Source organism: Colobus angolensis, unplaced genomic scaffold (genome assembly GCF_000951035.1).
Source record: "Colobus angolensis palliatus isolate OR3802 unplaced genomic scaffold, Cang.pa_1.0 Scaffold78, whole genome shotgun sequence".
Taxonomy (NCBI): domain Eukaryota; kingdom Metazoa; phylum Chordata; class Mammalia; order Primates; family Cercopithecidae; genus Colobus; species Colobus angolensis.
In genome coordinates, this window is record NW_012121598.1 from 3240547 (window position 1) to 3264307 (window position 23761).

The 23761-nt window shown below is 35.5% G+C and overlaps 2 protein-coding genes across 5 annotated transcripts in view; one reads left to right on the forward strand and one right to left on the reverse strand.

Annotated features, from left to right (window-relative positions):
- Positions 1–200: 200 nt before the first annotated feature.
- Positions 201–22151, forward strand: SLC24A5 (solute carrier family 24 (sodium/potassium/calcium exchanger), member 5). Of its 2 annotated transcripts, XM_011928562.1 has the most exons (9): positions 201–394; positions 1082–1261; positions 13476–13559; positions 13662–13765; positions 14105–14205; positions 15878–16158; positions 18178–18384; positions 20605–20706; positions 21489–22151. In XM_011928562.1, exons 1-9 carry the CDS (start codon positions 274–276, stop codon positions 21809–21811), a joined length of 1503 nt encoding a protein of 500 aa, XP_011783952.1. In that variant the 5' UTR covers positions 201–273; the 3' UTR covers positions 21812–22151. The 2 variants fall into 2 exon arrangements, with proteins under 2 accessions (XP_011783952.1, XP_011783953.1); XM_011928563.1 differs by lacking the exon at positions 1082–1261 and having other exon boundaries at positions 259–394.
- The window catches only part of MYEF2 (myelin expression factor 2), a 39056-nt gene continuing 35014 nt past the window's right edge, over positions 19720–23761 (reverse strand). Inside the window, exons 17-18 of one of the 3 annotated variants that reach the window (XM_011928560.1) lie at positions 22359–22534; positions 19720–21596 (exon numbers count right to left, since the gene is read on the reverse strand). In XM_011928560.1, the coding sequence (XP_011783950.1) occupies positions 22371–22534 (164 nt within the window). In that variant the 3' untranslated portion in view covers positions 19720–21596; positions 22359–22370. Of the gene's footprint in view, positions 22535–23761 lie in introns of all 3 variants that reach the window. The other 2 variants (XM_011928559.1, XM_011928561.1) reach the window with 2 other exon arrangements.

Here is a 23761-nt window from a genome sequence, read left to right on the forward strand (position 1 = left end):
GCTGCCTTGATCTGCCCTTAGAGACTGTAGGCCATGGAAATAGCTATAGACAATGGTTGTCGGATCTCGTCCGTCTCCTCCGGCCTTCCTGGAGATTGGGTCTCCTGATCAGGGAAGCTTGGCTGGCTGCACTCACCCTTTCTCCCATGCTGGCCTTGCTGAGATGTGCCCTGGGCAGGGTATTGGGCAGGAAGGAGACTCCTCACATGATCCAGCTTAATCCTCCTCTTCTCCCTTCCTGAAGCTGCACACTGCAGTAAGAGCACAGCAGAAATGCAGACGAAAAGGGGCCATACATGGGCAAGAAGGGCTCTGCTGCTCGGCATCCTGTGGGCCACTGCACGTCTGCCTGTCCCAGGGGCCTCCCTGCCCCAGCGTCTCCCAAGGGCCACAGGTAAGTGGACACTGGGGTCAGTTACCTCTGCTGCAGCAGCAGCTGCTGCTGCTACCACATGCAGATGAAGGGACAAAAACAGGAAAATTCTCAATGGGCTCACTTTTACTTATGCTTCCGAATTTTAGCATTTAAAAAGATATCAAACACTTTTGATCCTTCAAATAAGTTCTTAAATATACTCCAAAGTAATTCACAGAGATCATAGTAGGCCAAGTCTCCAATTTTTATTCTTGGAGACTTTTTGGTGAAAAAAAAATCTTTCAACTTAGAAATTCTCTCTACAGCAGTGGATGATTTTTTGCAGGCCTGTGAACAATTTAGGCTCTGCAATGAGAAAACGGAATTGTACAGATAATAGAAATCTTCATGTATCAGAGATACAGTTTCTACTTGGGGAGGAGAGATTCAGAAATAAAAACAAGGAGGAGTGTTCTCATGATTTCCTCTTTTTAATTCTTCACCGTCATCAACATATTTCATTAAGATATCTCTTTTCAGTCCCCCCAAAAAATTTTTTTAAACTCTACAACTGTGTTATATTCAGAAGTGCTTTACACATTTTCAGTGAGTTCTTAAAATTCCACCCGGTTACCCCACACTTACAGATTTCTTAAGGAAGCTCTCTGTGGGCTTGAAATGTGTGACTCCAAACTCTTCAAACTTTCACCTCCTTTTCCTTAACAGGAAATAGCACCCAATGTGTTATTTCTCCATCATCAGAGTTTCCCGAAGGGTTTTTCACGAGACAAGAGCGCAGAGACGGAGGCATCGTAATCTATTTCCTAATTATCGTTTACATGTTCATGGCCATATCTATTGTCTGTGATGAGTACTTCCTACCCTCCCTGGAAATCATCAGTGAATGTAAGTGGCTGGAAAGTTGCCCTGTAACCTTCTGGAAGAGTGTGCCACACAGATATGACTGTCTTTGAAACAGCTCAGCAGCTGTCCTGTACTTCTCAACTGGTTGCAGAGCATCAGCTTCTGTGTTGTGGGGTCCCGAGTCTTAAGGAACTGGCCGAGTGTGGTTTCTCTTGGTAGTTAATGTGAATCAGAGTTTCTTTAAAGTAGAACCCAGCAGTTATTATTTTCCTGCCTATTTCCAGAAATCTCTAGTTTGTCTACTGCCTGGATGTTTGTTATAAGAACTGTTCCAAGATTTCACTTGTATGTACTTTGTGTGTGCTCCTAATACAATGAAACTCCTAATATTTGCCATTTTATACTTCAAAAAACTGTTTTTTAATTTTTACTCTAAGCTCACTATAACGTTGTTTATAAAGAGGTAAGTGATAAACAAATGCAATTAAGGACCACCCTCCCTATCTTCCTTTCCCAGCATCCTACCATTAAGGAAATTAATTGATATTTAAGAACCAATAAACAAATAGACAAATAAGTCCTGCATCCTAAGTGACCTCAGGCATCAGATAACTGTAAATTCAGTTATTAAAAATTAAGAGCTCTGTTATTGGTTTCTGAAAATAAGATCAGCCAGTCCAAGCCTCTGAGCTCTGTTCCTTCCACAGTCTATGTTGCCCAGAATTCTGAGCATAAACCTTCAATGGTGCACTGGTCCCTAATACCAGGATAGCAGTTATGTTTCATACCATATGAGCAACAGTGTGTTTCTAGACTTGGTCTCATGGCTGGTTATTTATTTGATTGAGCGTGCTCACATTACAGCGAAAAGCAATGTCAAAGTTAAGGATTGGATTTCCTATTGCATATTCACAAGACTACACAGAAACAGCAGCATCCTCAACCTCCACCCACCCCGCGACACACACACATCGCTGCCATTTCTTGATAAAGGGAAAGAGAATGAATGTAAACTCTCCCCTTTCCCATCACCCCACCCCCAACCCCTGCTGAATGCCATAAAGTGACTTTTCTCCCTTGTTCGCTGCAGTATACCAGTATCTGCAGGATCTAAAACAGTAACTGGTGATAGCAGAGGCACTCAACATCTATCTGTTTAATGAAAAAATATATATATAATAGATTAGCCTAATTTATTACAATGTTTCTTAAGTAGATACAAACCTATACTTTTATCTTGACATTACATCTTACATAGACATTGATATTTTCTTTAATAAAGATTAAATTAACAGTTTTATTTAGATTCATGAAATACAAGAAAAATAGAAGAGAAAGATAAAACCACCCATATTTCCATCACCCGGAGATCTACACAGTTACCATTTGGTATATTTCCTTTAAATCTTTTGAATCTTGCTTTATATACAGTTTGGGATCTTTCCTTTTTCTCACATATTTTATTATGCACATTTTTCCATATTATTAAACATTCTTCAAAAACATTATTTTTAATGATATCATGATAGTCCATGATTCTATAAATGATTTTAGCATCTGACACTGGTTTTTACACGTCGTAGGCACCCAGTCGAAATTTATCATAAAATTTAAAACTATTACTCTCATTGGACATTTGGCCTCTTTTAAGTTTTTTGTGTTAATATCATCCCTGTAATTGTATAGAATCTTTGCTTACTTCTCTGATCATTTCCTGATTAAGAAGAGGTAGAGATGTGGATATTTTAAGTCTTATGATATATATTTGCAAAAGGCATCCCACAAAAGGCATGCCTACTTACACCTCCTTAATGTATAGCAGCACCCATTCCAGAAAACCATGAAAAATATGTGAACTATCCTTAGTTGCTTTAAACATTATTTTATAAAATTTGTATTTATCTTATTATTCATGAGGGTCAATATTTTATATGTTTATTGAATTTTGTGGTTTTGCTTTTGTGTTTTTTTGCCCATATTCTATCAGGAGTATTCTGTCTTTTTCTTATTGATTTTCAAGACTTTAGAAATATACAAGGATATTAACCCTTTTTCTAGTATTACTTCGTATCATATGCTTTTTCATGGTTTGTTGTTTGTTTTTGCATTTTGTGTTTATCACATTGAAGTTTGAAGTTTAAATATTTTAAGTAAATTTGTAAATTTTTTCCTTTATGATTCTCCTTTTGGTTTTATAACTAGAAAGACATTTTTATCCATATGTCATAAAAACCATCATATTCTATTCTACATGCGTGATTTTTTTTACATTTATTTATTTCTTCCACTAAGAATCTGTCTTGCTATAGAATGTAATGTTATTTTTTCCAAAAGTTGATCAATTTTCATACACCAAGTTCTTATACAGATGTAGATCTGTCGCTATGCTCCCAACTCTATTCTAATAACCTTTTTGTTCATTCTTATGCCAATACTGCACTTTTAATTAGAAAAATGCAAAAAACTAAAAATTAAAAAATTAAAAATGCTAATCATATAAAACATAGACATTTAAATTGTAAGGAATTATTTCCATTTCCAATGACTTAACTGAATGGTGACATGACTGAAAAATTAAATCTATCAAGAAATTTATTTATAAAAATTTATCTTGGGAGAAGTAAAAAATAAATTAAAAACCACCTTTCTAACCCTGTAGAAAACACTACTGCATTAAAATTTAGATTATGACTTCAAAATAATGTTCATTAAGTGACTTAATATGTCTAAATGACTTCCAATGTGCTCCTTGTGAAATAACTTTGAAACATCATCAGCAAACATGCATTTCTCAAGTGAGTCTCTCAGGCCCCAAAATACAGTAGTTCTTACAGATGTGCGATTGATGAATATCCATGCCACAGCCAAATCTTCAGCTGTTTAAAAATTGACCCTCATCTTGAGCACTGAAAATACTGGCAACAAAATGAGATAGAAATAGTGCTAGCTCAATTCATTTTTAAATACTTATAAATTAATTATCTTTTCAAGGTCTAGCATGGTCTTATCTAAATTATGACATCAGCAATAAAAAACAATTTTCCTGAAATTTGTTTACATCTGCAGAAACAAGCTTCAAAAGTCTGCAAGTGCTTTGCCTTTCCCCAGTTTCTTGATGAGCACTGAGTCATAATAGTTTCACCCATTTTGTCAACTAATAGTTATTAACATAACCCTCAAAACAGTTTACTTAAGTATTCCACAATGTACTACAGTGTTATTTTTTATCAGTTACTTATGATACAATTATAGATGAAAGATATATATCTTATAATAATATAATATATGGTTTATATAATGTATATAACATTATATATGTGTGTGTATATATATGGTTTCACTTAGTCTTCCCAAAAACCTTACAAAATAGGGACTAATGTTTGGGTTTTACCGATGAGGAAGCCAAGGCTGGGAGGGTAAGTAATTTCCCATGACCACATAGCCACACAGAGAAAGTCCTGATCTCTCTAATGCCAAAACTCAAGCATGATCTCAACTGCTACATGATAAAACTTTACACATCCTTGTTTGAGATTTGCTGCCAGAATATAGATGTTTCAGAACTGTTCTATTTGAACCATCTTACAAGAAATTTTCCTCTCGAGAGCACTGAAAATTTTGACAAACAATATCAAATACCCACAGTTACTATGGAAGAAATATATTACAAAATAAAGAGAATACATTGGATTATTAACAAAAATCATTTTGGACCTTTGGCAACCTATATGTGATTGTAAATCAATGCTATAGACACTTATCCATAATAAGTTACCAGGCCTGAACATTTGTCCAAGATCATGAGATCATAATATGGTACTGTGGAACTTAATCATCATAGATGAGGCTATAATGTCTTGTGGGGTATGTTTACTGAGTTCTAACTTAGAATACAATGGAAGGATTGGCAGTCCCCTGTCCCACCCCAGTCCCACTCACTCCTCAAGTCACCACAGTGGCTCATTTGGCCAACAGCAGGATCTTTAGCAAGGTGAAGACTAGAGGAGGCTCAGGATTGTCATCTCCGTGCAAGGATGAGCTGAAAGTGGTAGGGGGCAGAGCCTCTTGCTGGTGTTCTGGCAGGGCCCCCGCTCAGTCAAACCAGTGCTCTTTCTCTTTCAGACCTACATATGTTGGTCTTGGTCTCCTACAGCTGCCTCCACCAGAGGCTTTCAACAAGGATTTTTCTTCCTTCACCTTGCTCTGCTCATGATCATAAAAGTCACACACCCTCTCCTCTACCCTCGAACACTGGAAAAGCTGGAAAAACATGTATCTCTACTAGGCAACCCCAGACACTTTACCACCATCTTAACTGTATGGAGCCAATAAAAGAAAATGCTGTTGCTATGTCCCCTTCCTCCAATCCTATCTTCTTTTTCTTTCCATTTAGGTTCTATAGGAAAAGAAGCTAATAATTCTCTGAACACAGAGGGCCGAAATGAAATTAATCGGTGTTATAGAGGGGAAACAAAGGTATCACCCTCTAGTTGTCCAGGGCATTTCACATTTGGAGAAAAGCCTTGGCTTCTGTGCTGGGAAACAGAAGGGAGATTCCAGGAAAAGAGTTAAAGATGTGTTCAGAAAAGGAGCATTATCCAAGCCCAAGTTAGAGCGAAGGGAGCTAGAGGCAATGGAGTGAGGAATAAACCTAAGGAGAGCTTCCTCATCCCCAACCAATTGTGCTACTCTAGAATGTTACCAGGATGGATACCCTGAGGGTTGTGTATGAGACAGGGGAAGAGAGACAGAGACACAGTGAGAGAGGAATCCAAATGACTAAGGAAAAGGAGGCAGCCTTTGTCGTCTCTGATCATTCATGTAAGCCTGACTTAGAAACCTGTGCCTAAGATTCCCTTGCTTAGTTTGCGAACTTAGTTATGTCACTTTGTAGTCATATCTGGTATTGTTTACTTGGGGCTTTTTCCACTTTTTTCTATCTCTATATTGATATAGTTGCTGAATGGTCTATGACAAATGCTGAGAATCCCTGGACAGCTGGAGAGCAAGGACACAGCCATCATATGCTCTAGTGCCACACTCCTGTAGAGAGACAATTGAAAGTGTCCATCCTGGAGCCAGACAGCCTAGGTGCAAATCCCAGCTCTGCCATTTGCTAGCACTGTGACCTTGGGCAAAGTTCCTAACTTCCCTCTGCCTCTGTTATCTCAGCTGTGAAACAGGATGATTACAACTTTCAGTTCACAGCGCTGTGTGACAAGTGCATGAAGAAACACAAGTGAACTACTCACACAAGTACGTAGCACAGAGAAAACATTCAGTGAATGTTCATTATTACATAAGAACAGACTACAGAGGTTAGAATCCTTTACTCAGGAAAGATGAAAGTGGAGATGGGGAATACCAAAGCCCATTTAAGTATTTTTGGAGCAAATAACCAAATCTATGGTGCAGCTGCTAGAACTTGAACACCAAATTTAAGGTAAATAAAAGTAAGGTCTACTTGACAAGGTAGGAAGTAAGCTTATTAAAACAGTTATTTTATCTAATAAGCCATGTGACAACTTTAAACTATACCTTAAATATCTCTGGAATATTCTGTTTAGGCCGGGAGCAGTGGCTCACGCCTGTAATCCCAGTGCTTTGGGAGGCAAAGGTGGGTGGATCACTTGAGCCCAGGAGTTTGAGACCAGGCTGGCCAACATGGTAAAACCCCGTTTCTACAAAAATACAAATATTATCCGGGTGTGGTGGCAGGCACCTGGCCTGTAATCCCAGCTCCTCGGGAGGCTGAGGCAGGAGAATCGCTTAAACCCGGGAGGCAGAGTTTGCAGTGAGCTGAGTTCGTGCCACTGCACTCCAGCCTGGACGACAGAGCGAGATTCCATCTCAAAATAAATAAATATATAAAAATTAAAATTTAAAAATATTCTGTTTAAAGTTCCTTTTATTTCATTTACATTAGCATCTATACCATTTTACTTCATCTTTTATTGTTTAAAAAGTCACTTTTAAACAAAATTTAAATTTAAAGAATTTAAATACAAACCAATATATAATACAAATTAAAAATATAATATAAACTATATTTACTTAAAGACCAAATAGGACCAGTATGTCTAATCTCTTTAAGCAGTTTAATTTTAGAAACACAAAAGCTGATATAAAATGAAAACAAAATATCCTTTTGGTATGTAATGGGGATCTCAGAGGTGTTGAACCACTGTTCTGAGCAGCTTTCTTCATATTTTTCCAAATTATATACATAGAAAACTCTGAGAACTCCTTAAGATTGGTCACTTGATAGAGTCTAAATTCCACAGTGAGCCAGCTATGAAACTTTAAAAAAAATTTTACACTAATATACCATTCAATTAGATATAACCTCTCTACCACACTGATACCTTTGAATTACAACACGTCTTACATGAAAATGATCATAATAAGGTTTGGGGAAAATATACTTAAATATTTACTTTTTATTTTAAAAAATTTTCACTTACTCTGCTTTGGACTAATATTTGCTTATGTTCTACTTTATGTTTCAGAAATAGGCAATAAGAAAGAAATGCAAGTTTTAATTCCAGGTAGAATTGTTTCTAAATTGAAAAAATTGGGATTCAAATAATTCTGTGAGTATGGCATTTGGATAGCCTACAGTTTCAGGGGATTGTTTGATTTTTAATCCTCATGAAATTTACAGAAGCAAAAGCTTTACTAAAGAACAAAGAACCTAAGAATAGTGCTTCCTCCCTGTTATACACTCATTCTCCTAAGAGCATTTCATCCTCTTTGTTGGTCTTTTTTCTCTGATCTAAATTGTGGTCCCTTTGGATTGCATCTAAATCTATACCAGGCATATAGATCTAAATAAGTGCTAAGTACTCAGTATTTTACCAAGATGCTATTGCAGGAACAAGAAATAGTAATAAAGTTATGTATTATCTCTTTACTTTGCCCACATGGATAGCTGAAAGGGCAGCTTCTTGGTGTCAAAAAGATCTAGGTTCCCTTCCCACCTCTGCATTTATTACCTGTGTGGCCTTGGGAAAGTTATGAAACAAACAATGAAGTAATTGTTAGGTTTGGAGGTAAAGTGTCTTGTATAAAAGAAGTATGTTTCATATGATAGGCTAAGGGCAGGTGGAAATCCACTGTAATATTATAGCTGTTAGATTGGGGATAGGGAGAGTCTTTTTCGGTGGAATCAGGCCTTTAAAAGCATTACAGGTTTCAGAATTCATTCTTTCATTGCTCAATTTATGAGTTGGTAAATTAAGGTAATCAAGTTATCTTATTTCTTGTTAAAAACGTCCCAGAGCATATACATGCAGTCATGTATTCCTGACTCTTAGTAACTATTTCTCCCCTCTAGGCATTTGTTCCATTCAAAATATTTCTAGGAATACCTTTGAAATTAATTTCAGAACCAGTTTTGCAAATCATAAAAAAATGACATCAGTTTGCTGTTGCACTTCGTTTTGGACCCTAAATTGTATGACTCAGCATGACTACTTACCATAGTCGCTAGAGTTGGATCTGATAGACTTTTGATTGTTTCTAAAACTCTAATCCATTCACAAAGCACAAAAGTTTGCAGACTTTTTAAAATGATGCCGGAGGACACCAAATTGCATATAGCCTATGGCTGTAACTATATTAAAATGTACACTGTGAAAAGGACTAGATACATTAAAATGATAGCAGTGGTTAAAATACAATGATAAAAGTATTCCTCTATTTTTCCCCTTCATTGTCTAAATTTTGATAATGTAGACTTGGGGGTAGGGGGTAGTTTTATCAAAGAACTTTAATTAAAAATAAAAAAGTGGTATAGAGTCTTAAAACATAGAATTCACATTCTACAACTTTGAGTAAAGATTGAAAAAAATAGATAATACCTTAGATTGTGTAGTCTGATCCTCCATTTCACAGATGGCAAAATGAGGCTTGTCTAAATAAGTTAAGTCTCATATCAAGTTACTGGCAGGGCTGAATCCAGGTCTTAGTTTTAGTTTAATATTCTTCCTACTATATCATATTTCCAGAAGGAGATTTTCAAAAACCATTATAAACTTTCTAACACGGCATCACAGAAAAGAACACATTTAAGAAAAAGTCTGATGAATTTTCATAATCAGCTCATTACTATGAAGTTGTGCTTTATATAAACAACGTGTTGGTACCTAAAACTATAAAGAAAACCCAAGTTGAACATTTCTACTATATCTTCCAGGATATGTGATTATTCCTTTAGAGTAATAGAGGAAAAAAAGAATAATAGCTGTGGGAGGAAAAAACTAGAAAAATTTATCTTTAATAATAAACTATAGCAGAAAGAAATTTTACCCAAAAGGTCAAGGAAGACAAAGCCAATCTATTCTAAAGTTCAGAGGTATAAAACATTTTATAAAATATTCTTAGAACATTAAGATATAATTTGTTAAAATATCTTTAAGTTTTATCCATCCATCTATACGAAATCTTTCCTTTCATAATTTGAGTGCAGTGAATAGGAACAAGCTTTATTCTTACTGCCTTTTGAGACTGAAACTTTTCTAAAGAACTACCTATTGTCCTACCTTGAGACTGAGTTTTCTAATGAAGCATTCTTCAGCTAAAGCTAAACAAAGATTGTTCAGTATTCAGCTGCACTGTTGGGGCAGTTATTTTACGATAAGGCATTCTGTTCTCTTTCAATTTCTTCCACATATTATCTAGCCCTGATTTGATTTGGAAAGACAATTCATGGTAACATCCAGCAGCACTAAATCTATAAATTCTCTAGAATGTGCTAGAAAACTTCCAAATAACTATTTTTTCCACCAGGAAAAAATAGAATGAGGGTGATTATGGTGCCAGTGCCACAACGTGTAAACAAAAAAGATTCAATCACCCACCATGTTATAATTGGCCTAAGTGCATTCTTATATCGGATTTCGGTGGTAAAATAAAAACAGCATCGGGCTTAGAATCAACAAGCTCAGGGTTTATGCCCTAACTCCCAACATTTAAGATCCTTGCAATCCATGTGACATTATTTTACCTCCTGGGCCTGTTTATCTGTAAAATGGAATACCACCACTCATATCTCATGATAGTTGATATTAAATTATGTATATGGGAGTGCATTGTACACCATGATTATTTACTTCATTTCTAAAATGAAAAAGAGTTAATTACAGAGCCATCTCCTTTTTTTTTGTTTTATGTTTTAAATATTATGGTCAGTTGTACACATCAGAATTGTAATAAGAATATAGTATATATGTGTGTCTATACATATATACACATACTGGTTAGAGTGATTATATATATGCATGTATATGTATGTAATCACTCTGATCAGGAAAAGAAATACTAGGAAATATGCTATGGTTTGGGTATTTGTCCACTCCAAACCTCATGTTGAAATCTGATCCCAAATGTTGGAGATGGGGAATAATGGGAGGTGTTTAGATCATGGGGGTTAATCCTTTCCTAGGGGGTGAGTTCTCCCTCTTTAGTTCCTTTAGAGAGCTGGTTGTTTAAAAGAGCCTGGCACCACCCACCTCTCTCTCTTACTTCCTCTCTCACCATGTGATCTCTGCACACACCAGTTCCCCCTTTATCTTCCGCCATGAGTGGAAGCAGCCTGAGGCCCTCCTCACCAGATGCCCAATCTTGAACTTTTCCAGTCAGAAGAATCATGAGCCAAATAAACCCTTTTTTCTTTATAAACTACCCAGTCTCAGGTATTCCTTTATACAACACAAAAAGCACTAGGATACAATGTAAACTACACAAATCATTTATTTCTCACCCTTCACTAGTCACTGCAGGTAGATGTTCAGCAAGCAACATGACCAAAGGCAAACAGAATAGAGGGCCTGGCCTAAATAATTCTAACCACCCCAAGAGAACTTTTCACAATGGGTTTTCAGGTGTCAAAATAGCTCAGATTAGGGCTGGTTGGATCTCTCAGACCAAATTACCCCAAGGGATAAAATTAATGACTGGAGCTGGTATCATCAGCAGACAGTATATGGATGACAGATTTCTAAGTACTTCCCACATCTTTCAAAATGAAAGCCGAAGTCCTTACTAGGATCCACAAGACCTTACATGATCTGCCTATTACCTTTAATCTCATCACCTACTGCTTTCCCTTGACACTGCTCATTCTAGACGTGCATGTCTTCTGTTTCTACACCACACAGGCTAGCCTCTACCTCAGAACCTTTGCAGTCATTTATTCTGCATAGAACACTTTTAGCCCAGGGAGACAAGTGACTAGTTCCTCATTTCAAAGTCTTTAGTTACCTTCTCAATTAAGTCCTTTCTGGTTATCCAATCTAAAATTTCAATCCTTCCTCTTGGACATTTTTCTCTCTCTCCCCTCCCTGCCTTTACTCTTTGCAACTTATCTCTAACATCATACCTATTTTCCTTATCTTATCCGCTTTCCCTTATTAAAAGTAAAGCTCTGTGAGAGCAGGAATGTTTGTCTGTTTTGCTCACTGCCATATTACTAGCACATTAAAAAGGCATCTGGCGTATAGTAGGTACTCAATAAATGCAACAAATAAATGAACCACCAGCTGACTTAACTATCACCCCAAAACTAGTGGCTAAAAACAACTACTTTTCACGGTTTTGGGTGTTTACTGAGCTACTCTAGGTAGTTCTCACTCAGGGTCTTCTGTGCAGCTATGGTCAGAGGATGGAGCTAGAATCATCTGAGAGCTCACTCTCTCACATGTCTGGTGCCTAGGCTGTGAAGTTTCAAACTCTGGGGACTGAAACAGCAGCAATTCCTTAGACATCTCTATTTCTACATGGGCTTTTCATGAGGTTTCTCCGGTATGGGGGTTTCAACAAAGTAGCAGGACTTACCATGTTGTAGCTTAAGGGAAATGTTCTGTGATTACACTAAGGAAGTTGTATCACCTTTTATGTAGGGGATTAAAGGGTTCTGGAAATCTATGTGGAGCAGAAAAATACCATAACTATTGCTGTAATATACAATCTGCCACACCAAGAAACAAAAAAGGAATCAATAAGCTCAAATGCAGTCCCAGCAGACTAGAGAACAAGGTCGACCTGAGTGCAGGCAACAGGTGGTCCCAGAGACAAGAATAAGAAGGAAATACCAACCACCTGTGACAAGGACTCAACCAAGCACACCAGAGTTTGAGTATCTGGGAAGACTGAAGCGTCAAAAACCAATAGGTATAGTAAACGACAATAAACATCAACAAAGAGTTGCCATCAAGTCTTGAAAACCCAAATCCTAGTTCTGACTTTGATACTTTGTGACCTAGGGTAGATAATTTAACGTATGGCATGCTACCTCTATTGGCTAGTTTTTTGTTTATCAGTAAAGCCTGGTTGGAGATTATTTCTTATGCAAACCTATCTCAGCCTAAGGCTTTCTCTGTTCCTTCCCATGGTAGGTCCCTTGGCCCTAAAATTGAAAGGACAAAAAATTTCTTAAGACTCTCATCTTGTCAGTCAGTAAAGTTTATGAACTTGCATGCTTGTAAGCCTGGTGGATAGACACAAACTATTTGTAGTATTACAGTATTTTTTTATATTCCTATTCTAGAGGAAAATTTTAATAGATCCATGTTTTAAATCAATAGACTATACAATATTAAATCTAGTTAAGTAATTTCCCTCATTTGTAATTAGACAAGGTTGAAACTGTAAATTTTTTAAATATCCGTGTTTTCTTGTGACTATAAGCCAAATTCAGCTACATTCAAATCATCAAAAATTATCTGCATGGCAAACTGAAAAATCCCAGCCAAAGCCTCCCATGTTCTGAATAATATTTTACACAAAGTTCCTATACCAGAAAATTTGAATGGACGGTTGAAATGACTTAACAGATGTGTGAACAAGCTCCGTTCAGCTGCATTATACATCTAAAAAACTACTATCTTTTTTTTCTTCTTTGAAGTTGGGTTAGGATTTCCAAATTATCTTAATTTTCAAAGTCATGCTGTTGCTACTCGCCTACAAGCCCTCCGGCTATAAACGCTTTTCTGGGTTCCAAATAACCCTGTATTTGGCACTCAGGATACTCCCTTTAGTCTCCTGGCCTTCCCTCACCCTTTCTATAGAAGGATTAAGTAATGAAGTCATAAAGAAGCAAAACACTGGACTCTTTAATCTGTGTATTTTATTTTTCTAGTTTAAGTAAATATTAGTGGTTTTATTGAAGTTGTAGCTTTCAGTATCTATTGTGTTTAGTTGTAAAGACATACTCTTTCACTTTATTAGGCATAACAATCATTTCATTTATGTTCAGCCCTTGGACTGTCTCAGGATGTTGCAGGCGCAACTTTCATGGCAGCGGGTAGTTCAGCTCCTGAATTAGTTACTGCCTTCCTAGGTAAATATTGCTCCTTATACTCCTTATACTTTTTGCTTACTCAGTGTGATTTTTATTTTCTTCAAGTTAACACTAACTTAGCTGCTACTATCTTGCACATAGGTGTATTTATCACAAAGGGAGATATCGGCATTAGCACCATTCTTGGATCTGCAATTTATAATCTCCTTGGCATCTGTGCTGCCTGTGGCTTGCTATCTAACATGGTATGTAACAAAACCATTCAACAAAATTTATTGTCTTAAAAAATTCTAAAGATAACTGTTCGTTATCTGGGATGGACAACAGGGCACTAATAATATGTGCAATCAATTTATTAATCAGTAGAAAAACAACATGTATTCAATTTAATGTTAATCCACAAATAGCTCTTGGTCAGATTTATGAAAGTCCATGTGTTAGAACACAATTTTACATTTTTTTCTCTAAGCAATATGCAAAAGATAACAACATTTAACTACAAAGATATAAACAATTTTAGTATTACACTAAGGATTGTACTTGAAGAAGTTACAATGTAATGGAAATAACTTACCATATTACAGGTCTCAACACTATCATGTTGGCCCCTATTCAGAGACTGTGCAGCGTACGCAATTAGTGTAGCAGCGGTTCTTGGTATAATATATGACAACCAAGTTTACTGGTAAGCTTGAAAATAATTCTTATGTAAAAATTAGAGATTTTATGAATTTCTGACGGTTCAGTAATATTTTTTTCAGAAATATTATTTCATATAATCTGCCACTTCTATACCATATTCCAACAGGTCTCTGAGTTAACCTTATCACAATTGCTGATTGTATTCTTCTCACTAGTTTGCAATTTCTTTTTAGTCACTTCACAGTCTCCTTTTTTCTCTCACTAGTCACTGGAGACCATCACTTTTCCTCCTCCCCACTGGCTGCCTATTCAGTAAGTTTCCCAACTTCTGTTGTCCATTAAAGCCACAACACTTGACTTTTCCTTCTGCTGGGTTACTGTTCACCTTGCCTTGGTTAGAAGTGGTCATGGTCACAAAAGACTGGAGAAGGATGGTAGAGGAAGTAAAAGAAGTCTTTTTAAATTCCTCCAAACTTCTGATGCTCAGAGAAACTACAGCCTTCCTCTAAGAACCAACAAGGCTTAGCTTTTAATATTAAAAACTGTTTGCTTTCCCTGTAATCTCTCTGCCTAGCTGGTCCAAGAAAATGAAAAAGGTGGTGGCTGAGTGGACAGATACAAACTTTTTCAACTAGTAAGTAGCAGGCACCCACTAGGTTCTTATCACTATGCTAGATATAAGGGATAATGAAATGCAAAACACAGCTACACAGGTTACACATTGCATAACTTCCAGAGGACACCAGAAAAATAGGCAAAAAAAAAAAAAAAAGTAATGGTGTCCATCTGGAGAACCACAACTTTGCAGTACAGCATAATATCTGCTATCAAGAAACTTCAAACCTAGCCAGAAGCATAATTTCTAAACTAATCATCCTGTCTTCTAGTCTGTCTCCCTAAGATACTGTGTTGGTAGAGTAGAAATCCTTCTAGAATTCAGCAGTTGTCTGTAAGGGACAGTGGCTGTGAAAGTATCCAAAATAATGCTTCCTCAATTAGAGAAATCAGAAGATGTAGCAGACAGATTCACTGGCTATAAAAGGTAAATGCAAGGTTCAAATGTGATGGCATTAGCTAACTGCCAGAGTACAGGGAAACAGTTCTTGGTTCCCAGGGTATAATTTTATATTTTAGAACATCTTGTTTTCTTGTGACCATAAGCCAAATTCAGCTACATTCAAATCATTAAAATGACGACAAACTGAAAAATCCCAGCCAAAGCCTCCCATATTCTGAATAATATTTTACACAAAGTTCCTATATTAGAAAACTTGAACAGTTGAAATAACTTAACAGTTACTATATTATTTTATAATTATTATGTATTTTGGGGAATGTATTATGCCAATGAGCTGAGGTAGAAAATGTTCACCACTATATATTAATTTTACATTTATTTTGAAAATCTCCAATTATCATTTTCATTGCATTTTTATACCTACTATTTGGCAGGAATCTACAAGTAAAAATGAGTTTGTTGATCTTTTTAAAAAAAAAAAAAAGAGAGAGAGAAGTGTCCGGCTTTTATCAATAAACTTATAATAATGCTGTAACTGTTTGGAAAAAATCTACAAAACAAAAAATATCTAGAAATGTTTGATTGTTCTATGGCTACTTTTGTTAGAAAATCATTCAATCAATACTGCCCAAAAGCTATCAACCATAAAATGACTTTCACTTTTAATTTAAAAACACAAATTTCTCTTAATTTATAGGTATGAAGGAACTTTACTGCTTTTGATATATGGATTATATGTTTTGGTGCTGTGTTTTGACATTAAAATTAACCAATATATTATAAAGAAATGCAGTCCTTGCTGCACCTGTCTTGCCAAAGCTATGGAAAGAAGTGAACAACAGCCACTAATGGGATGGGAAGATGAAGGTCAACCATTCATTCGTCGGCAATCAAGAACTGATAGTGGAATATTTTATGAAGATTCTGGCTACTCTCAGCTCTCTATAAGTTTACATGGTCTTAGTCAGGTTTCTGAAGGTAATCACTAAATCTTGCCCATTATTAAGTCTATTCACAAAAGAAAAACTTTAAAATTTCATTTCAATTCAGCAAGTATTGTGTGCTTTTTATGTAAAAAAGACTGTGAAGACTCAGAAATGATAAAGACTAAGTCCCTACTTTTAAGGAATTTCCAGTATCATAGGAAATACAAAATAGCTAAACTATGAACGTTAAGTAAGTACCATAAAAAGAGAAAGAAATGAAGTGTGACTGTGGTTCACAAAAGGGACAGTGTCAAAATGTGGTGAGGACAGACAGATTTTCACAGAGAAGGGAGCATTTAAATTGGGTCTTTGGGTCTTGCTTGACAGGAAAGATTTTAACTACGACATGATGTTATGACCAATAAGTAACAGCTACTGAGGTCTTTATTTCACAAATGATGCAGAGATAAAACACATAGAGCACTATGTGCACAGTAAGGAAGGAGAGGAAAGGTAGAAAGGAATAGGATAAGAAGAATCTTAAATGCTATTTTAAGAATCTTGGAAGGTTTCTGAGGAGAGAAATTGTTAGAACTGTTATCTTAGTAATGTTACCCTAAACAATGTTCACCAAACTAAAATATGAAGTAAGAGACAAGGAGGTCTGTAAGAGGCTGTTACAACAGCTGATGTGTTTACTAGGTGCCTAGACCAAGTGAAAGTGGTGGGAATAAATGAGAACAGATGTGAGACTACATGAAGGAAGCATCACCCAGACTATATGGGGCCAGAAAAAGGAACAAAGACAACTCCTATGTTTTAATCTTGACTGAGAAAATGGGAATACCACATATTAAAACTGGGAACTCAGGAAAAGGGGCTGGTTTGGAAGAAAGAAGAAAAACAGTTGAGGTTTGCCATTGTTTAAAGCAGTAGCAAAACATTTAGGTAACTATGTTCAGTAGGAAGTCAAATCCAGCTATGGTCAGAATTATAAGTTCATGGGTTACCTTTTTATAAAGTGGTTGTCCAAATCAGATTCTAATTTTAATTACGCCTTTAGGAGGGTACTTATTCTAATGTACTACTTAAAATTTAAGAACATGACTTTTCCCCCTTTTTACAAAAATTTTAGCTTCTCCTCTTTCAGGTGTAAGAGGTACACATCTCTAAATTAAGCTTACAATAAGAAACGCAAAAAAAGCCAATCCAGATTCTTTGATTATGTTAAAATTATATCCAATAGTACTTAATGGCACATTGGTTGAAATTTGACCAACTTTTTATGAGTTGTTGTACTAGCATTAGTTTTGACATGATTTGATCCAATTATTACATTATTTTGTAAATGCCATAATAATTTTGAACAATTTTAAAGTAAATTCTAATTTTTATCCAATATATTATCATTATCCTTCTACTAAATTAAACTGAATAAAGCAATATACTCAGTTTTCATAAGTTATATTTTAGATGATATACTACCTCCTATTTTAAGGTTCTTTCTATGAACTGTGGTAAAGTCTGAATTTAATAAATATAACAGTAATGAAATAGGGCAAAAAAAAAAAAACAACTTCCAATAAGAATTAGGATATGCAACTTAATTTAAAAAATTATGCTATAATTATTTTATATTCTCTAAGTGTACATTATCTGGTACATAGGGCAGGCAGAGGCATCATCAATATTGTGAAGTGGAGACAACTGGAGTCGCCAAGTTAGAAGCCAGGTTAATCCCTTAAGCAAAAAGTTACTGAAGACAATCCACATGAGATGTCCAACTGACACTTCATAAACACTATCTACAATATATTTAGCAAATGGTCCAAGACATTTTGATAGCTTTAAGGTCCCAAATAAAGAAATGCTGAGTATCACATCTTACATTGTCTGTCCTAAAGTTCAATTAGTTTCTTTCACCAGCAATATCAGTAATGAGGTACTCAAATGTTTTAAACAGCCTTTTAAAAACTGATACAGCTAATTTATTTCAATATAGCTTTCTAAATAGGCATAACTTAATTAGCCATTTGAGAAAACTCAAAAGTGTTTAATTTTTCCACAACAGATCCACCAAGTGTTTTCAACATGCCTGAAGCAGACTTAAAAAGAATTTTTTGGGTATTATCCCTTCCTATTATTACATTACTTTTTCTAACCACACCAGATTGTAGAACAAAGTTTTGGAAAAACTACTTTGTAATAACCTTTTCCATGTCTGCAATATGGATATCTGCATTTACATATATCCTGGTTTGGATGGTCACAATAACTGGTATGTATTTTAAGTACAATAGCACAACTTGAAAATATTCATATATTAAGGAATTGCATATGTTCACTCAAAATAGTCTAGCTACACAGCAAATTTCTTTTCAGCAAGACTGAAGATTAGTACCATTTACAAAATGATTAAGTATTACTGCAACAAGATCATTTGGGTTTGTGAGTTGCATAGTATATATAAACTGTATTTTCCATTGTTATTCAGCCTGGGGTACAATTCAAGAGATCTTATAAATGAAATCAAATTCATAGGATGTCTTTTTATTACGCTAATAATTTAATCACATTCCATGGGGTCCACAATACTCTTTATATTGAATTCCATTCCATAATGGAAAAAAAAAAAAAAAAAGCAAGGAGCTCTATTTTTGGGAAAACAATGGGTGCTCACTGCTTAACTGGATTATATTTTATTTGGCTTTTCAACATGGCACTACAAACATACTATGAAATGAGTGAAAAGGGTATAAAAGTTTTATTCTAGGTTTCTACTACCTTCATGATTAAGACTTAACTAACTACTGCTGCTTGGCCATAATCCACTATAGTCTCTAAACAAAAAAACTATAAACAAAGACAAAAATAATCTGTAATTTCTCCTACAAAGGTTAACCCAAATTAACTTACAGTAGAGGTGAACAAACTACTGCCTGTGTGCCAAAATAACCCAGCTTGTTTTTTTTTTTGAGACGGAGTCTCGCTCTGTCGCCTGGGCTGGAGTGCAGTGGCCGATCTCAGCTCACTGCAAGCTCCGCCTCCCGGGCTTACGCCATTCTCCTGCCTCAGCCTCCCAAGTAGCTGGGACTACAGGCGCCCGCCACCTCGACCGGCTAGTTTTTTGTATTTTTTAGTAGAGACGGGGTTTCACCGTGTTAGCCAGGATGGTCTCGATCCCCTGACCTCGTGATCCGCCCGTCTCGGCCTCCCAAAGTGCTGGGATTACAGGCTTGAGCCACCGCGCCCGGCCCCAGCTTGTTTTTATCAGTAAGGTTTTACATATTATCCATGATTGCTTTCACACTACATTTGCAAAGCTGAATAACTGCAACAGAAATCATACAGCCTGCAATGCCTAAATAATTAATATCTGGACCCTCACAGACACAAATTTGTTGACCCATGACTTTTCCCAAATTAGTATAAGTCTTAGAATAGTATGCTAGCAAAAAGCAGACTATTTCTTCCTTTTTTAATGAGAAAAATGAAAAAGTCCAATTAGCTTGCATATTATATCTATCCAAATTCACTCAGCCAGAACACATTTGATATTAAGAAAATAAAAAGAGAGCAAAAATCATGTAATAGATCACAGAACAGCCCCCAAGATTATAAATATTAGTGTTATTTATGCACGTATGAATTCTAGCAAAGCCAGTAATGGAAATTAACCAATTCCAATTCCAGTATCAATATGTAAGCATGCAATAAATAAGCTACTTTCTAATTAAGTTATTTTAATTGGCACTTTAAGAAAAAGCAAAAAAGATGCTAAACGAAGTTTTCAATTACAACATTAAAAGAACAGTTACATATGTTTTAACTTTTTTTTAACTTCTCTCTGGTTCTGTTTCTGAGAATAAATACATTTCTGATAAATGTTGACCTGACATCAAATTTAACAGAAGTATTAATAAGTTGGGACCATATGTTAGACTCAAGTAGAAAACAAACAGGTTTTGTTTTCCTGAGAGATTAATGAATGTTCCCCCTCCCCACCCTGCCAAAGCCCACTAAATTAAGGTATATCAATAAAGTAGAACATAATAAATGGTATATATACATGTTAACACATTTATAGCTTAAAGATAGCTATAATTAATTTGCTTAACTCTAATTTAATAAAAATTTTTAAGAAAGAAAAAGAGGAATGATCAGTCTCATTAGCAAATATTCAGCACAGCCCTGATGAGATAATGGTGGACATAAACATCTTCTGTAAGAGTATCAAACAGGAAAATTTCTCATTGGCAGAATTTGGGCTGTTACACATCTTTAGATATGTCATTAAAAATCTGTGCTACCTGGGTTACCCAAATTATCAGCCTGATTCAAATATGTTGCTAGCTAAAAAACTAAGCAAGCACATATTGGCTCTGAATTCTAAAAGTGCCTATTTATTTTTTGTTCAGGAAGGAAATACTCAAAATAACTGCAAAGGATGGTTAGTGAATCTTTAAGATTTGTAACCTGAAATATCTGTTTATTACAGGGGAAACACTAGAAATTCCAGACACAGTAATGGGCCTTACTTTATTAGCAGCAGGAACAAGCATACCAGACACAATTACAAGCGTGTTGGTCGCAAGAAAAGGTAAGAACTGGGTCCCTCAAGCTGCAATGGTCATTCTACATGGCTAGAATGAGTAAAAGTAGCTTTAAAAATGTTTACTTCCAGCCGCGTGTGGTGGCTCATGCCTGTAATCCCAACACTTTGGGAGGCCGAGGCGGGTGGATCACAAGGTCAGGAGTTTGAGACCAGCCTGACCAACATGGTGAAACCCCGTCTCTATTAAAAATAAAAAAATTAGCCGGGCATGGTGGCATGAGCCTGTAAACCCAGCTACTCAGGAGGCTGAGGCAGGAGAATTGTTTGAATCTAGGAGGCGGAGGTTGCAGTGAGCCGAGATCACGCCACGGCACTCCAACCTGGGCAACAGAGCAAGACTCAGTCTCAAAAAAAAAAAAAGAGTTTACTTCCTCAGTAACATACTTTGAAGGGGAAAAAAAAAGTGACTCAAGAGGAAAAGTTTACTATTTAATAGCAGGTTAATTTCATACAATCTAATCCCCCAAATAATATTCATTTGAAATGTGCATTAAATAGCAATTAACCATGTTAAATTACAATGAAAAGCAACAAGTAAACTATATACCTTATTGAAAAATGGTTTAATAAATATAATTAAATAAATGTTAAGACTTTAAATACTAACCCAAGAAAAATTTAAAAATACAAATTCAGTAAGACTTTTGCTCTAACAATTTTCCAAAATGAATCAACAACAAAAAAGTATCCAGTGTTTCTTTTCTTATGAAGATTAATAAAATACAGTATTGGTAAGCACATTTTAACAATATGCTTTTCTTTTGTAGGGAAAGGAGATATGGCTATGTCTAACATCGTGGGATCCAATGTGTTTGATATGTTGTGCCTTGGTATTCCATGGTTTATTAAAACTGCATTTATAAATGGATCAGCTCCTATAGAAGTAAACAGCAGAGGACTAACTTACATAACCATCTCTCTCAACATTTCAATTATTTTTCTTTTTTTAGCAGTTCACTTCAATGGCTGGAAACTAGACAGAAAGTTGGGAACAGTCTGCCTATTATCATACTTGGGGCTTGCTACATTATCAGTTCTATATGAACTTGGAATTATTGGAAATAATAAAATAAGGGGCTGTGGAGGTTGATATTATTAATAGTGTTATGCAGAAAATATGAATGGCAGAGAGGGGCAGAGAGAAAAATCGATTTCTTCATTTAAATCAAATTTTTAAAATCCTGAACCTTAGAATCTAAAACTTACAGTAATTTAAAACCAACCAAAATCATATCCTAACTTTTCTGAGCCCTTTCTTTTCATAAACAATTACATATTATAAAACAGAAGTTTTGGGGCGGGGGGGAATCTGTTTTACCATACAATAAGTTGACAAAAACTGGAGAAACTAGAACAAACAAATCCAACTATGTAGTACTGAAAACAACAAGAAAATGGCTTATTTCATTAAAAACGGTATAACCATTCATTTAAACTGAATGACCAGACTTGCTGTCTTTAAAAACCCAAACTTGAGATTAACAAAAATTTACAGTATATTTTTAACATTATACTGTTAAAAGCTGGTGGGAGTTTTAAAAGTTCATTTTTACAGCTTTTGTAAGCATACAATATTACTTAAAAAAAAATGACTTTTACTAGGAGATTCAGCAAAACAGATGTAGGAATGTTCCAACCATGGCTTGAAATTACGCATTACGATCCAAGCGGACATCAATTTCTCTGCCACTGATTTTTATGCCATTCATTATTCTGCAGGCTTTTTCAGCTGATTCTGGGGAGTCAAATCTGACTGTTCCACAGCCTTTTGACTTTCCATTCTCCATTTTTATTTCTGCAAACATTACATGACCTGTAAAATAAAAGTTACAGAATTACTAGTCAGTTTAAATGAGTTATATTTCACTTTATAGGTCTGAAATTCCTCATAGCCAATTGTGATAATTTGATTAAAAACATCATTTTTTAAAATAGCAAATAATATAAGCATTATATTTGAAGTAAAATACAATTCATATAAAGTAATAAATACATAGCTATTAGAATATACAAAATTGGAATCAGGAAAGATTTTCTTAGGATTTAATGTATTTTATTTATGTTAAATCCCTAATTCCTGAGGTTAATTTTATAAGCAATAAGTCAAGCTAGCACAAAATGCCACCAACTCACCATGCCCTATAATAAACTTACACATTTAAACAAAATTATTTTTAGAATAAATGGTTGCTTACTGCCCAGTCTCCCTAATCTCTCTCTTCCTTCCCTTTTATTCTCATTTCACTCCTTTATCCCCCGCAAACAAGTGCAACTGACCAGAAATCTAATTTCTATCAGGCTACAAAGGGCCCCACTAATTCTGCTTTGCAACCACAGTGCCAAAGCCATTTATTCAATATCACAATTTGAGCTCAAAGTCTAAGAATGGCACCAAATATGCTACAGAAATAGTCATGGGAAAAGATAGCATAGATTTAAATCAATAAAGGTAAAAACAGTGATGTCAAGGAGAATCTCAGAGAAGCTTCAGGAAAGAGAAAGAAAACCAGAAACCTGTCCCTATGCAGTTATATCATTGCTAACTCTAGAGATTGGTATCTGAAGTAAATCAATACCATTTATCAAAATACAAAATGACCACAAGAATTCATCACCACAACAGAACACTTTTGAGAGTAAAAGGGGAGTTATCAATAATTACACATAAGTAACAGATGTAAAGTGAGACTATCCCCAGGCAAACTGGGACACATGGTCACTCAATCCAAACAGGTCATAAATTTAGGGTGTGACTACTTACCAAAATATTTCCCTCCCCACTAGATGTACATGTCAAAACAAATCAAGTCAGAAGACTTTAAATATTATAGTTGCCAGATCACTATGGGCTAATTTTAGTCTGGCAACCAAATCAGACAGCCAGACATATTTAGTTCTATAAAGTGAGGAGGAAAAAAAGGAGAAAGGTAAAAACAAGAGGGCCTGTCAAAAAACTGCATAAGCCCTTTCCAGAAGGTAAGATCAAATTTTAGTATCAATCCATAAGGAAGATTTTTTTCTGCGGAAATCTTGATCTGAA